Source organism: Erythrolamprus reginae, chromosome Z (genome assembly GCF_031021105.1).
Source record: "Erythrolamprus reginae isolate rEryReg1 chromosome Z, rEryReg1.hap1, whole genome shotgun sequence".
Classification (NCBI taxonomy): domain Eukaryota; kingdom Metazoa; phylum Chordata; class Lepidosauria; order Squamata; family Dipsadidae; genus Erythrolamprus; species Erythrolamprus reginae.
This window is the reverse complement of record NC_091963.1, coordinates 125,524,900-125,540,967: the sequence shown is the minus strand read 5'-3', so window position 1 is coordinate 125,540,967 and position 16,068 is coordinate 125,524,900. Positions and strand designations below refer to the sequence as shown.

The 16,068-nt window shown below is 34.2% G+C and overlaps 1 protein-coding gene across 1 annotated transcript; it reads right to left on the bottom strand.

The window, feature by feature from the left end:
* Nucleotides 1-646: 646 nt before the first annotated feature.
* Nucleotides 647-16,035, bottom strand: LOC139154080 (vomeronasal type-2 receptor 26-like). The gene is made up of 7 exons (XM_070728510.1): nt 15,898-16,035; nt 15,523-15,656; nt 9,205-9,496; nt 7,824-8,681; nt 6,240-6,467; nt 3,401-3,527; nt 647-1,548 (listed from the first exon to the last, which is right to left on the bottom strand). The coding sequence occupies exons 1-7, from the start codon at nt 16,033-16,035 to the stop codon at nt 647-649; spliced, it is 2,679 nt and encodes an 892-aa protein (XP_070584611.1).
* Nucleotides 16,036-16,068: the final 33 nt, after the last annotated feature.

Genomic DNA, 16,068 nt, shown 5'->3' with positions numbered 1-16,068 from the left:
CTGTGTTGTCTAGTATAGTGAGATGTGGTAGGATGGGAGGATTTCTCCTAAAGTCTATCACTATTTCTATGGTTTTGACTGTGTTCAGTTCTAGATTGTTCTGGTCACACCACAAGGCTAGTTGTTCAATCTCCTGTCTGTATGTGGTTTCATCATCTCGAATGAGGCCAATCACTTTTGTATCATCTGCAAACTTCAGCAGTTTAATAGATGGATCGTTTGAGATGCAGTCATTGGTGTATAGAGAAAAGAGAAGTGGGGAGAATACACAGCCTGGGGAGGGGGGTGGCTGTGCTAATTATACAGGTATTTGATGTGATTTTGCCTACCTACACCTGTTGCTTTCTGTCTTTTAGGAAGCTTGTGATCCACTTACAAGTGTGTTCAGGTATAGGAAAAAAAACTCACACAAACAATTACAAACAATCTAAAGATGTTTAATTAAATCTGAGTACAAAAAATCACTAATCACATTTCTTTCCTTATTAAATATTCCTTCTTGTTCATCTTGACATAAATGAAATTATAACAAGATCAGGGAGATTTCTCTAAATTCCACCAAGGTAAATTAATGTATGAAATAACCCATAAAAACAGATCATAATAATCTAACAGTAATTCATTAAGAACAAATACAAAAAGATAATTACTTTTCTTTCCTTATTATATGTTTTTTCTTGTTCATTTCAGGTCTCAGTAAAATGATGTAGCATTTGGGGAAAAATATACACCCTAGTATACCGGCACTGGAAGATAAGATAGAGAAGATCTCCACAGCTACCATGTATTTCCCTTTGGTGCTCAGGTAGGTTGGAACAAATGTCAGCCAAACGCTACAAAAGACCAACATGCTGAAAGTGATGAACTTGGCCTCATTGAAATTACTAGGAAGCTTCCTGGCTCGGAAAGCAATATTAAAGTTAACAATAGCCAGGAAGCTCATGTAGCCCAGGACAAAGTAAAACATGATCACTGAGCCTTCATAGCATCCCATTATGATTTCTCCCTTCAGTGAATGCAGGTCTTTATCTGGAAAAGGAGGAGTAGTACTCAGCCAAACAGTGCAAATTCCCACCTGGATGAAAGAACCCAAAAGGATAATAGAAATGGTTAGTCCTTTGCCCACCCATTTCCTCAGTGCAGATCCTGGTTTAGTTGCTGTAAATGCCAGAATTACAGTCATGGTTTTTGCCAATATAGATGAAAGTGCCACTGAGAAGATAATGCCAAAAGTTGTTTGCCGTAGAAGACATGTCATCTTTTTAGGTCTTCCTATGAAAAGGAAGGAGCAGAGGAAGCAGAATAGAAGGGAAAGGAGGAGGATACAAGTGAGGCTCCAGTTGTTGGCTTTGACAATTGGAGTTTCTTGATGCATCCAAAATATTCCAAGCATGAGGATTGTAATCAAAGATAAAACAATAGCCAAAATAACAAAGAGGATTCCTAAAGTTTCATTATATGAAAGATAGGTAAACACTTTGGGAATACATTGATTTTTTATATCATTGGGATACTGATTTTCTGGACATTTCATGCAGATATCCATATCTGGAAAAAGAAAAAAAAAGATGTTTTCCCCCAATACAGCATACTTTCTATGATTATAGAATAAATTGAATACAAATAATATAAATACATGTTACACATTTTGTAAACAGAGAAATTAAATAAAATAAAATAATAAAATAAAATAAAATAAAATAAAATAAAATAATAAAATAAAATAAAATAAAATAAAGTAAAATAAAGTAAAATAAAGTAAAATAAAATAAAATAAAATAAAATAAAATAAAAAATAAAATAAAATAAAATAAAATAAAATAAAATAAAATAAAATAAAATAAAATAAAATAAAATAAAATAAAATAAAATAAAATAAAATAAAATAAAATAAAATAAAATAAAATAAAATAAAATAAAATAAAATAAAATAAAATAAAATAAAATAAAATAAAATAAAATAAAATAAAATAAAATAAAATAAAATAAAATAAAATAAAATAAAATAAAATAAAATAAAATAAAATAAAATAAAATAAAATAAAATAAAATAAAATAAAATAAAATAAAATAAATAAAATAAAATAAAATAAAATAAAATAAAATAAAATAAAATAAAATAAAATAAAATAAAATAAAATAAAATAAAATAAAATAAAATAAAATAAAATAAAATAAAATAAAATAAAATAAAATAAAATAAAATAAAATAAAATAAAATAAAATAAAATAAAATAAAATAAAATAAAATAAAATAAAATAAAATAAAATAAAATAAAATAAAATAAAATAAAATAAAATAAAATAAAATAAAATAAAATAAAATAAAATAAAATAAAATAAAATAAAATAAAATAAAATAAAATAAAATAATTAAATTAATTTTTCCTCCTTGGAATCATCAGACAAGAGTTCAAAAATGATGTCAAACCTGGAAGAAAGAATCAATCCCAACCACCCTTAATTTTATAACGAAAGTCCTGGAATGCACAGAAATGACAAAATTGACTATGGAACTTCAAGATAGAGATGAATCAGATTTTTACAAAGCTTGGAAAAAATTGTATAATGACTTAAACAGAAGAAATTCCAAAATAACAGAAAATAAAAATTGCAACAATTCCATGTCCCATAAACACAACCAAATAAATGAAAATAACTTCTACTGTGAATCACAAAAGTTATTGATCAAGGCAAATGGTGAAGACATAATTGGAACCCTATTATCTGGCTATAATCAATTGTTCATCATCATAAATATGATCTAATAGATAATAAAAAACAATAACAAGAACAAGAACAAGTAAGGGGGTAAAATACATCCATCATAGAAACCATAATACTAGGTCGCACACCAATGACAATCAACTGAATAAGAACATAAGGACATAAGAAGAGCCATGTGAATCTGGCCAAAGTCCATCGAGTACAGCATTTTGTGTCACACAGTGGCCCATCAATATACACAAGGATTTTGAGTAGGAAGAAAAGGCAAAACCTTCCCTTAGTATAATTGATACATTTATCTTTAAGGTGGAATAGATACACATATTCATACAAAATTAAAATCATCTGGAATAAATTTAAATATCTTAAAAATTTGAGCTTTAAACCAATTCCAAATGGTGATAATACATATTATTACAGTTATTTATGCGCTCTCCTACGTGATTTTTCCCCCTGAATTTTATGTCTGTATTTTGTTTATATACATATTTTTTCTTTCTGTTTTTCTTTTCTTTCTTTTGCTCTTTCTTTTTTTTCTCTCATTTTAATGTGTATATTTAATAAAGATTATTTCTTTTTTCAAAGGAAACAGAAACAAAAAAAACCAAAATAAAATGATTGGGCTGGATTTTTGCTGGTCATTTTGGCACAGTTTTATCTTGTTTTGTCCTACCTATTTTATCAGAGATCTGTCCTTCTGAACATGGCACACAATCATAGCAACAAAATTTCTCTCCTTCCTTCTTCTTTCTGCTGGAGCCTGGATAGCAGTGCTCATTGCACACAGAAAGGGGAAGCACCTGAACAGTAATATGTAAGAGAGAATCAGAGAATAAAACATCTGCATTAAAACAGCTTGATTATCTTTATAATTATTATCATTATTTTTATTCATACCCACTGTAGATTCAGTGAGTATAAAAAAGGTTCATGATATATATTGCCATCCTATATGAAACCCTTCCAATACTAGACAACACAGTATCAACAGTAGAGACCTTCAAATTTCTAGGTTCTATCATATCTCAAGACCTAAAATGGTCACCTAATATCAAAAACATCATCACAAAAGCACAACAAAGAAGGTTCCTTCTGCGCCAGCTCAGGAAGCTCAAACTGCCCAAGGAGCTGCTGATACAGTTCTATAGAGGAATCATTGAGTCTATCATCTGCATCTCTATAACTGTCTGGTTTGGTGCTGCAAACCCAACAGGACCGATACAGACTTCAGAGGATAATCAGAACTGCACAAAAAACAATTGCTGCCAACCTGCCTTCCATTGAGGACCTGTATACTGCACGAGTCAAAAAGAGGGCAGGAAAATATTTACTGACCCCTCACATCCTGGACACAAACTGTTTCAACTCCCACCCTCAAAACGTCACTACAGAGCACTGCACACCAAGACAACTAGATACAAGAACAGTTTTTTTCTGAATGCCATCACTCTACTAAACAAATAATTCCCTCAACACTGTCAGACTTTTTACTAAATCTGGACTTCTATTTCTACTAGTTTTTCTCATCATTCCTATCATCCTTTTCCTCCCACTTAGGGCTGAATGAATGTAACTTGTTGCTTGTATCTTAAGATTTTTATTAATATTGATTGTTTCTTCATTGTTTATTTGACCTCTATGACAATCATTAAGTGTTGTACCACCTGATTCTTGACAAATGTATTTTTTTCTTTTATGTACGCTGAGAGCATATGCACTAAGACAAATTCCTTCTGTGTCCAATCACACTTGGCCAATAAAATTCTATTCTATTCTATTCTATTCTATTCTATTCTATTCTATTATGTTGGGCCAGCCCGGTGGCAAGAAACTATTGGAAAAAGATTAAGACCTGAACATGACAGAACATGACATAGAGTTGACATACTGTACTTATTAGGGATTATTAAGGGGCCACACACCAAAGCAAATCATATCATTATACATATATTAACTGCTGCCAGACTAGCATTCACACAGACATGGAAGGATGGAAATACTCCGACAGAGAATATGATAATAAAAATAAATTGACGGACTGCACTGAAATGACAAGATTTACCTATGAACTACAGAATAGACAGAGAATTTTTTACTGTTTAGAAAAATTTTTATAAGTGGCTAAAACAAACAAACAAACAGAAATAAATAGTAAATGTAAATACTAACACCAATGAAAATTAATATTGTGATAATTAAAAATTTGGTAGATAGACAAATATGCATAGAAATTTTCCTTTTTTTCAGTGCTGTAGAAATATAAAATGTAAAGATGTTTGTGTGCTTTGTTATTGTCTTTTGTTTTTGTATTGCTTTTAAAACTCAATAAAACTATTAAAACAAAATAAAAGAGCTTTATTAAACAGCTTAGTTGAAGAAGCAGAAGAAAATGAAAATAAGAATTTTAGTTAATGAGAAGGAACTGGCATTGACTTCCCTGGATGTTGTACAGAAGACCTGAATGGCAGAAAGTTGTCCATTCATAGAATCTGACAAGCATTTGGACTACTCCTAATGGATTCTTCAGCTGATGCATTTTCTGACGATGACTGAATACAATCCAGATTCTTTTGTGACCAAAGTGTGTAAAAACAGAATGTGGTACCATAGGGCAATTCCTGACTTACAATCACAATGTGGTGCAGAATTTTAGTTATGTGAAATACATGATTGTTAAGTCAATTGCATGTTAGCAAAATGGGCATTATTTTGCTGGAAACTAACTAAAAACTCTGCAGCTGATAGTTATATGGGACACTAGCAACAGTTCATTAATCTGAGCCAGTTGCCATATTATTTATTTATTTGGACCTATATGCGGCCGTACTCCCAAAGGGCTCTGGGCAGTTTACAACCAAATAAAATGCAATATAAACCCCCCTAAAACAGTGCAAAATAATTTAAAACATACAATTAACAATTAAAACAGCTTTAAAAACCATGCACGTCTTTCCTGGTTGGATCCTGATGGCATGCCATCTAATCAATGACCCTAGGCCTGCTGGAAAAGCCAAGTCTTTGCGGTTTTTTGGAAGGCCAGCAAGGTGGGGGCAGTCTGTATTTCAGGAAGTAGCTAGTTCCAAAGAGATGGAGCAGCCATAGAGAAGGCCCTACCTTACAGGCCCCTCAGCCAACACTTTTTAGCTGAGGGGACCCGGAGAAAACCAATCCTGTGGGCCTTTAGCGGTCACTGGGAGCTATGCAGTAGAAGGCGATCTCAAAGATAGTCTGGCCCTAAGCCATGTAGGGCTTTAAAGGTAATAACCAACCCCTTGAATTGTGTCCAGAAACCAATCAGAAGACAATACAGTCTGCAGAGGATTGGTGTAGTGTGGGTGTACCTAGGTGTACCCACAACAGTTTACGTGGCTGCATTCTGGATCAGCTGCAGTGTTGGAACGCTCTTCAGGGGTAGCCCCATGTTGAGCACATTCAATAATCCAAGTGTAAGGTGATAAGGGCACAAGTGACCATTTGGTGCTTTACTTTTGTTATTAACAGGTTCTTCTCACCTGATTAAAGCTTCTGTGCCATACAATTTGATTTTCATTAAGAATTAATTCTTTGCCTGGTGGAGCCCAAGGTTCCAATGTACCAACTTTGACCCGAGAATAGGAATTATTGGGGAAAGTAATCCAGTTTTCAACATCAAAACCCGTAATCAGTTCTCTGTTTTCATCAAATGCAATTGTCTCTCCCATACTGTTGTTGAATATGATGCTTTGCAAAAAAGAATGAAACTGTGTTTTTTAAAAAAAATTAAATAAATTAACAGCAAGATTTTCAGATCATGACAACTAAATAAAACTATTTCAAGCAGAATAGCTTGAAATATACTTTCAAATAAAAATGAGGATTGAGGGTGATTTCAAGTCAATGTTGACTGCTGTCTGGAAAAGATTCTACATTTCTTTTGGCAAAATGTCCAAAATTGGCTTGTTATTACATTCTTTCTAGGACTGAGAGAGAATGACTGGCCTAAGATCATCCACTGGCATGAGCCTAAACAGGAGCAGAAGTTACATCTCCCAATTTCCATTAAGTACCTTAATGACTTCACCAATCTTTTTGTCATCATATATCTTTCATATTTTATAATCACAATCTTTCTCTTTCATACATTAACATGTTGCTTATTTTGTCAAAATATTGAACAAGATGCTGTCTTTAAGATAGAGATTTATGCTATAGAAATTATTATGTGCGTTATGACAAATATCTGTATGCAAGAATTTTCAGGAACACAACAGAAATTTACTCAAAAAAATCTATTTCGAAAACCTGCAGGTATTTTGCGATATAGAAATTGAATGTACTCAAGAATGGATACTGAAATGTCTTTCTCAAATTCCATGGTGAAATGGCCAGTCCTCATTAGCACAGATGGATCATTTAAAAATGATAGCCAATCCAAACATATTTTACCTTTTCTACTTCCCGAACCTCCAAAATAACACCCAAATTAAACTTAATATATTACTTTTTCTATCTCTACAACATCATTTCATAGTCTGTTGTGTTCTTTGTGGCTCTTAAAATCCAAAACAAATTAACATGTAAAGCTATAGGGCTTAGGAACATCAGCAGTGGCCATTTCTGAACAAAGGCTATGAATCCAGCAAATTATGTAGAATAGAAGACTACAGTACTAATATAACAGATTTTATTTTTTGTAAGAGGAAGAGTTTTCTGCAAAATTCATTGGTAAACAGTGCTATATGACATCATTCCAGGGATGAGTTCTAAGATGCCTCGCTGCCACTTCGCTTCCTCCCAAGCCATAGAGCAAAAAACAAGACCACATGTACAGTGCAAGAAACTCAGCTTCTGTGCATGTGCAGAAGGAACAAACATGTTAAAAAGTTATTTTAAAAAAATCTTTTTAAAAATCTGTTTAAAAAAAAAAAAAGACGGCAGCCCCTGAATGAACTGGTTCCATGACATCATTTGACATTACCAGTGGATCAGTACCAGTTCGGCTGCACCAGTCTGAACCGGGAGGAACCTACCTCTGCATCATTCCCAATAACATCACTGGAATTAGGAAAACATGATGGCCCAATTGAGCAGTATTTGTGTAGAAATTAATAAAATACCTGCCATGGTTTTAAATTCTGGAATAGTACTTGCTCTGTTCCTACTGCCTTTCTACATTTGGCTTTGGACTTTAGTAATGCATGCAAAGCATGTACCATAATATAGACTGCATTGTAAATGTTGTAACTGTGTCCACTCATGGTCATTTCAAATAATATTTTTGGCAGACTCTCTAACTTCTCATCTCCAGTACATAATAGGTTGGTATTTTCATTTATAGCAGAAATCTGTAATGAGCAATCAAATGCCTGCTCCCAAAAATTTTGAATGAAATTGTCTTCTTTTGCCCAGAATGCCCTTACAGAATGAAGAAATTCTTGGAATCCATGTGGCTCTTTGGAATGAACTGTGAATGATAGAGCACCATAGAAACTCTGTATATCCCAGAGTCTCTGAACAGACAGTGATTCAAAATTCCAGTGTGATGTAATAATCCACACTTTACCTAAAGGTGGCCATGAAAACACAGATGCTACAAAGATGATAACTCTCAGATTTTCCATGGCTGGAACTACTCCATAGACTAAACACACCTTGACTTTACTGTTCATAAACAGTTCATCATATCTTAACTCCATTGTAATTAAGTTTATATACTCTTCCAGAAATGCCTTCCTGGGTGTTCTAAATATGAACGCATAACAAATGTTGTTTTGTGAAAGCAAGAGTTCAATTTTCTGCAAAAACATATCCCCATAGTCATCATCCACAGCCAAAAGCCCTATCCAATTCCATCCAAAATACTGAAATAATTGAATAATCCCAGTATATTGATGCATTTCATTTGGAACCATCTGGTACAAGGATGGGAATATATTTCTATCTCCACGTACTGGAGAAAATGTTCCATAGGCAAGCTGAAAGGCAAAATATAGCAAATAATCAGAACCATTACATAGAAATTCAGACTTAAGTTGGTTGGTGGAAGTTGTATAATCAGTTCATATATGCATAGTAAATGATAATATCAGCTAAAATGGTTGTCTATCTATTTATGAGCAGAATTTAACTGAATATGAAAACATTTAAGTCATAGCACAATATCAAAAGCCAGGCATTTATGATCTACAAAAGTCTTCTAGTTTGACTACTTGAAGGGAGACAGGTAGGAAAAACAGAGTAAGTTCTATACCAACCACTTTAAAATTCAATGTCAACAGAAATTTGCTAATCTTCAATATTGTGGAAAACTACAAAGAATTCCTAAATATTTAATTATTCCTATAATGTATTAATATTTATATTAACTGAAAGTACAATAAAATATTATCCTAGATTTTCCACCATGAAAGTCAAATCTTCAAAATGGACTAAAGGTGTTTTAAGAATGGAAGGTATTAAAGAGATTGGGATTTTTTGGGAACCATCTCAAGGATCTACCTGTGGTATCTTGTAGTTGGCAAGAACTGTGGCCATGTTGAATGAAGTCTCTGTGAAACGTCCTCCAATAGCAGTAATAAATGTTTTCTTTAAATCACAGGTAAAGTTGGGGACAAACTTCTGCTGTGTAGACAGTAAGCTCAGGATTGCTTTATAGGTAATCCTTGCAGGGAAATAGTTGTTCACAATGTGGAAACCCAGTGTGATGTTTGATAAGAGTTCAGGATTCCTATTTATCTCCTTAATAGTAAACACCAAAGCAAGGATTTGCTGATACATCTTTGGCAGAGAACTGAAATGAAAACTACCACTTTAACTTAAGTGCTTCCTATCCTTCCATTGTACTTGTGCACTCAAAGCCGCCCCGAGTTTTCGGAGAGGGGCGGCATACAAATCCAAATAATAAATAAATAAATAAATAAATAAAAGTGAACACCATGAGGTTCAAAGACATCCATAGAATCAGCTCTACAAGTAATTGAGAATCCAATACTTCAAGCTATAGGTATTGAAACTCAGCAGAAATAGGTAGAAAAGACTCTAAAACCTTGAAATAAGCATACTCTTTAAAAAGGTTATTTTACTTTGTCTCATTGCAAGTCTTAAGGAAAAACATATGTCACATATGTGCCTGAGATAACTGCAAGAAAGCAACACTTGTTCCTGCCTTGAAGAAAGGTGAGCCTAATCTCAAAAGTACCTGAAAACAGGGCAGGAACCAATGTGTGGAAACAAATCATACAGAGAACCAACCTAGAACTAACTAATTAGTGGATGCTCCACCACAACTTACTCCAGAAGTTGTGGTGCTCCAACACTGAAGGTTTTTAAGAAGAGATCGAACAACCCTTTGTCTTAAATGGTATGAGATAGAATTTGAAAACTTCCAAAGTGCCTTTCCACTCTCTTTTTCTGTTATCATCATAATCATTGTTGACAATTTCCATACAATGAAACACAGATTTTCCTATAGATAAAATTTATTTATGACTTCTAAGAGAATTACCACAATAGTGGAATGTGTTCTCCAGACAGATTATTTCTTTTTCACTGTGAATTTTCAGTCTGTGTGCTTGCATTTTTGATTTGTTGTACTTCCACCTTCTTTTAATTATTTAATGTCTTTTGAACTAATGCCATGGTGGGGGGGGGGTGTTTGTATTTTAGAAGATGCTTTGCAATGTTCATTTCTTTGTTTGTAAAAGAAAAGTGAGATAATTTTCCTTATTGTGTTTGAATTAAATAAGATTCTGCATGGGGTACCATATCTTAGAATAAATAAAGCTCCCATGTGTTTACTTTACCTTCCATGATCTCTTTACATGGTAAAAAAACATTTAGTCATCTAAAGTAATCTAATCACAAACAGAGAGAGTATATCTATTTTGTCTTATTCCCATCAAGGTAATACCCATATTATATGAGGATTTGAGTAAAAAAGCTTCAAATGAGACTTCTCTATACACTGTTCAACAAATGATATGAATATAGGTAGAAGCACTGCTAGTACTAGTCTCATCTTCTGACAAATTGTCATAAACTATTGCCAATACTTTATGAATCACAAAGTGAACATCAGAATAAACATATATGGACTTTGTGCAGTATGTGAAGGCATATGGAGTTTTCTACTCAGTAGCCAACTTTTTACACTTCAAAATGAGAGAAAATTAACAGCATTAAATCAGTAATTAACAGCAAATTCCCAATGATATTGGGATATGAAAATCTTCAAAGACTTATCACTATAATGCTGCTGCTTAACTCTTTTTCACACAATTATTTTGCACTTATTGGTCTGAAGAAAGAAAAATAGAATTATTTACATCACTTCATTTATTAAGGTCCGAGAAGGATCTTCTTTTAAGGAAGGACTGTTATGAAAGAAGAAAGCTTGAGAGACAATTGCCCCAAAGATAACATTTCCTGGCTGCGCAAATTGATGGGCTATAGGAAGAGGGTCATCAGGTATGCTACAATTCATAGCGTATGTTTTGCATGTGATATAAAACAGCATCATTGCTATCAATTCCATCCTGATGTTGACAATTTCCATCCAGAACAAGAGATAATAGAGAAATGCAGAAAAATATCAAATTGCTGCACCATTAAATTGCATTGTATTTTTTCATTATCCTTCTATACTGTTTATCGTCTCTAAGACAATTGCCACAGTACTAAAAAAAACTATTTAAATTAATGCTACTTTTTAATAAGATTATAATTGAGAAGCTACCTTTTTATCTTCATTTCTTTCTTTGAAAATTAAAAGTAGAACACTTTTTCCTCATTGTGTTTAAATTAGATTAATATAATTATTAATGGTCAAGTAGGTCTTAAAGTCAATAAAACTTCCACTTATTCAGATTTCTTCTATGATCTCGCTGCAAGGTAAAGATAAATTCCTTTATCTAAAAGTGATCAGAGAATCCATGCACAGGGAGAAAATTTTTCCATGTATGTATTACTAAGTATATCCTCTCATTTATAAACATTAGAAGAAGAAATAAAAAGGGGGGAGACAAAAAATACAGAAACAATTGAGAAAGAACTAGAGACAAAGCAGCTTGGAATATGAAATGAGGATTAGAATACAAATGCTTCAAATGATAGCTCTCTATACCCTTTTCAACAAATTATATTTTGAAGATACATAAAAGCATTCTCGTTAGGCTGACTTTCTAACAATTAAGTTTAATAAGGAACCTATAATTTGGACCCTTGGGGAAATAAAAATAAACCTCCTCCCCAATTCTCAATATTTTGCATATCTCTCCTGAGAAAAGTGCTTGAACTATGTATTTAATAACTATAAATTGTTTTGATATTTTTTTACACCATCAAAGTGCCACAAGACATTTTTTTAATCAGTTTTCCTAAGTTACCCAAGTCAACATTCATATATAATAAATTGATAGCAGTGTTTAAAACTGAAAAGTATAGTAGGTAAATCTAGTATACTAGATTCATTTTCATGCATACATTGATCAATCTAAGTTGCCCACTAAAATCAAATAAATATTTTGATAACAGAGGTAACAGTAACAGAGTTATAAGGGACCTTGGAGGTTATCTAATCCAACACCCTGCTCATGCAGGAAACCTGTACCAGGGATTCAAACCACTGAACTGGCAACCTTTCTGATCGACAAGGTCAATGTCTTAACTACTGAGTGATTTTAATATTTTTCTGAGCTGTTATACACAATCTGCTCCAACAATTCTCCAGTCGATGCAGAAGGATACCATGGTTGATGGTATCAAAAGCTGCTGAGAGATCAAGAAGCACCAAAATAGAGGAATATCCCCTATCTCAGGCCTGCCAAAGATCACACATCAATGCGACCCAAGCATTTTTTGTGCTGAAGCTGGGTCTGAAACCCGACTGATAAGTTTCCTTCTCCACATCCTGAGTAGAATTTGCAGCTCAGACAGCATCTGCCAGGATTCTCTGTATAAATGGGAATAGTATCAGACTGTCTTTCACTTTATAATTGATTATAAGCTGATAACATATACTTTTTATTTCTTTATTTCTTTATTTCTTTATTTCTTTATTTCTTTATTTCTTTATTTCTTTATTTCTTTATTTCTTTATTTCTTTATTTCTTTATTTCTTTATTTCTTTATTTCTTTATTTCTTTATTTCTTTATTTCTTTATTTCTTTATTTCTTTATTTCTTTATTTCTTTATTTCTTTATTTCTTTATTTCTTTATTTCTTTATTTCTTTATTTCTTTATTTCTTTATTTCTTTATTTCTTTATTTCTTTATTTCTTTATTTCTTTATTTCTTTATTTCTTTATTTCTTTATTTCTTTATTTCTTTATTATTTCTTTATTTCTTTATTTCTTTATTTCTTTATTTCTTTATTTCTTTATTTCTTTATTTCTTTATTTCTTTATTTCTTTATTTCTTTATTTCTTTATTTCTTTATTTCTTTATTTCTTTATTTCTTTATTTCTTTATTTCTTTATTTCTTTATTTCTTTATTTCTTTATTTCTTTATTTCTTTATTTCTTTATTTCTTTATTTCTTTATTTCTTTATTTATTTCCCTATTTCTGTTTTGTCAATCTTAACAGATATAACAATAAACATGATTATGAATAGTGTCTCACAAATTGTAGCAGAGAAGCCCTTACTACAATACAGTGTACCTCCTCCACCCAGGGTCTGCCAGGATACTGAAATAGCTACACTCCTGGTAGAGTGCGCAGTGATGGTTATAGGACAGGATGTCAAGGACAGGTCATAAGCCACTGCAATGATGGCTAGGATCCAGCACCCAACTGTGGAAACTGACACCTTAAGTCCTGAAGAAATAGGTAGGAAGGACACAAGCATTGATTCAGTGTGCCTGATGGGTGCAGTGCATTTAATATAGGTGTGAATAGCCCTTCGTACATCTAACTTGTGCAATTTACTCTCAAGATCGTTGGATGGATCAGTTCAAAAGGTTGGTAGTATTAACTCCAGAGCTTCATGGTAATGGGAGTTAACCTTCAGAATATAGATGGGATCCAGATGAAGGACCACCCTATCCTGATGTATAAGGCATAGATCATGCCTTACAGAGAGTACTGACAGCTCAGAGATCCTCCTGGCTGAGGTAATGGTGATCACCTTGTAGGTCAGATGGCAAATGGAGACCCTACCTATAGCTTCATATGGAACTCAGGTAAGAGAATCCAGAACCTTGTCTAGATCCTAGGTAGGGAACCTGTGGGACAACCAGGGGATTTAGGTGACAACAACAACACCACCACCCCGATGAACCTGTGCATAGGTGGAAGTTGGGCAAAAGAAGGGGCCTCCCCAAGCCCTGAGGGAAGGCTGCCACCTGTCTGCAGATGATATTTGGAGACAGGCCTTTATCCAGTCCATCCTGCAGGAGCTTAAGCAGTCATGGGATCTGGATACAGGTAGGTGAGTATCTAGCTTGGGTGCACCAGAAGCATAACCCCTGACAGGTCACAGATGTTGATCTACGCCTGACTGAGGGAGTCCTGTTGTAGTGGATGGTTCATGAAGGAGCCACCAATAACACTTTTATATTGGCAAACCAGAGCTGCCTGAGCCAATTAGTAGCCAACAAAATAACCTCCAACACCTCCTGTCCTATCTTCTGAAGAAACCTGCTGATGATGGCGCTCCGAGTTTGCGGAGAGGGGTGGCATATAAATCCAATAAATCTATCAATCTATCTAATCATATACTTTTGTTAAGGTTTGCTCTGCTTTTAGTAAAACTAAAACAAATGTGCAGCAGCTGCCAAAAAAAACAACAGCGTAGCTCTAGGCTGCATTACAGAGGGATAGAATCAAGATCATGTGAAGTGTTAATAACACTTTGTAATGCCTTTAAGGCCACACTTGGAATACTGCACTCGGTTTTGGTTGCCACAATGTAAAAAAGATATTGAAAGAGTACAGAAAAGAGCAACAAAGATGATTAGGGGACTGGAGACTAAAGCATAAGGATGATTGATATAATGTGAGTATACGTAGGTGCACCCACAACCACTCGCACAGCTGCATTCTGGAGCAATTGTAGTCTCTGAATGCTCTTCAGGGATAACCCCAAGTGTTGCAATAATCCAACCGCAAGATGATAAGGGCATGAGCGATTGTGCGGACTGATCCAAGTGGGGTCACAATTGATGCACCAGATGAACCCAAGTAAAGGTCCCCCTAGCCACAACTGTTAGGTGTTGATCTAATCTTAGCTGTGGGTCTTAGGAGGACACCCAAATTGCAAACCCATTCTGAGAGGGGCAGTTTCTCCACCCAAGAGCCAAGGATGGACTGTCGATACATTATTTAGGAGACAGCTGCTTGGTCTGTGCCTATTGATATCCATCCAGATCATCACAACTTTCAGGCACCAGCACATCACATCCACTGAACTGACATGGGGTGGAGATATATAACTAGGTATCATAAACACATTGCAGATATCTCACCCCAAAATATCAGATGACCTCATCCAATTGTTTCATGTAGTTATTAAATAGGAGAAGAGGTTATCAGATGACCTCACCCAGTGGTTTCATGTAATTATTAAATTATTAAATAGGAGAGGAGAGACCAAGTCCTGAGGCACCCCACAAACAAGGGATCTCAGGGTCAATCTCTCTCCTTCTGCCAACACCGACTGTGAACAACAAGAGAGATAGGAGTAAAACCACCAGAATATGGTGCCTCCCAACCCTAGCTCCCTTAGTTGTTTCAGAAGGATATCATGGTCAATGGAATCGAAAGCTGCTGAGAGGTCAAGTACCACCATGATAGAGGAATGACCTCCATCTTGGGCTCACCAGAAATCATCCATAAGTGTAACCAAAGCAGTTTCTGTGCTATAGCCAGGTCTAAAGCCAGATTGACAAGGGTCCAGATAATCCATTTCATCCAATGACCGTAGGAGTTGAAGTGCCACCACTTTCTCTACAACCTTTCACACAAAGGGAAGGTTGGAGACTGGACAGAAGTTCTTTAATTCTGCTGGATCCTTCTTGAGAAAGTCTCACCATCACCTCTTTTAAAGGTTGTGAAAAGGACCCCTCATTCAAGGATGCATTAACTAAAACTTGAAACCAGCTTCATGTCACCTTCCTGTTGGCCAAAACCAACCAGGAGGGGCACAGGTCCAACAAACAAATGGAGGAATTCATCACTCCCACAGTCTTGTCTACCTCCTCAAGAGACACAGGCTCAAATTCATCCCATATAATAGGACTAAGACCTGCCCCTTTCATCTCGGTCAGAATCGCCCAATCAGAGTCCAGGTCCATCTGAATCTGAACAATTTTATCCAATAGAAACTGAACCATTCTCCCGACATTAAGGAGGGAATAAGTCACCCT

Coding starts and splice junctions, on each gene's coding strand:
- LOC139154080 (XM_070728510.1), bottom strand. CDS start 16,035: ATGGTTCAGTTTCTATTGGATAAAATTGTTCAGATTCAGATGGACCTG. Junction 6,468..7,823: donor AGAATTTAAAACCATGGCAG/GTATTTTATTAA, acceptor TAAAAAACACAG/TTTCATTCTTTTTTGCAAAG. Junction 3,528..6,239: donor GGCACAGAAGCTTTAATCAG/GTGAGAAGAACC, acceptor ATTACTGTTCAG/GTGCTTCCCCTTTCTGTGTG.